This window comes from Carlito syrichta, unplaced genomic scaffold (assembly GCF_000164805.1).
Source record: "Carlito syrichta isolate Samal-C Ts95f unplaced genomic scaffold, Tarsius_syrichta-2.0.1 Scaffold126439, whole genome shotgun sequence".
Lineage (NCBI taxonomy): Eukaryota > Metazoa > Chordata > Mammalia > Primates > Tarsiidae > Carlito > Carlito syrichta.
Window position 1 is genome coordinate 722,227 of NW_007070535.1, and position 208 is coordinate 722,434.

At 75.0% G+C, this 208-nt stretch overlaps 1 protein-coding gene across 1 annotated transcript in view; it reads left to right on the forward strand.

Annotated features, from left to right (window-relative positions):
* The first annotated feature begins 6 nt into the window (after positions 1-6).
* Positions 7-208, forward strand: part of LOC103250029 (protein unc-80 homolog) — a 58,272-nt gene continuing 58,070 nt past the window's right edge. Inside the window, exon 1 of the mRNA XM_021707818.1 lies at positions 7-98. Within this exon, the coding sequence (XP_021563493.1) occupies positions 7-98 (92 nt within the window). The remainder of the gene's footprint in view (positions 99-208) is intronic.

The window sequence follows — 208 nt, forward strand, 5'->3', positions numbered from 1 at the left end:
TTCGTCATGGTGAAGAGGAAGAGCTCCGAGGGCCAGGAGCAGGACGGCGGCCGCGGCATCCCCCTGCCCATCCAGACCTTCCTGTGGCGGCAGACCAGGTGAGGGGCGCGGGGGGCGTCCCTCTCCGGGGCGGGAGCGCGACCCTCCGCGCCCGCCGGGAGAGGCAGATGTCGGCGAAGTTGGGCGACCGGCGGAGGGGCCGGCGGCG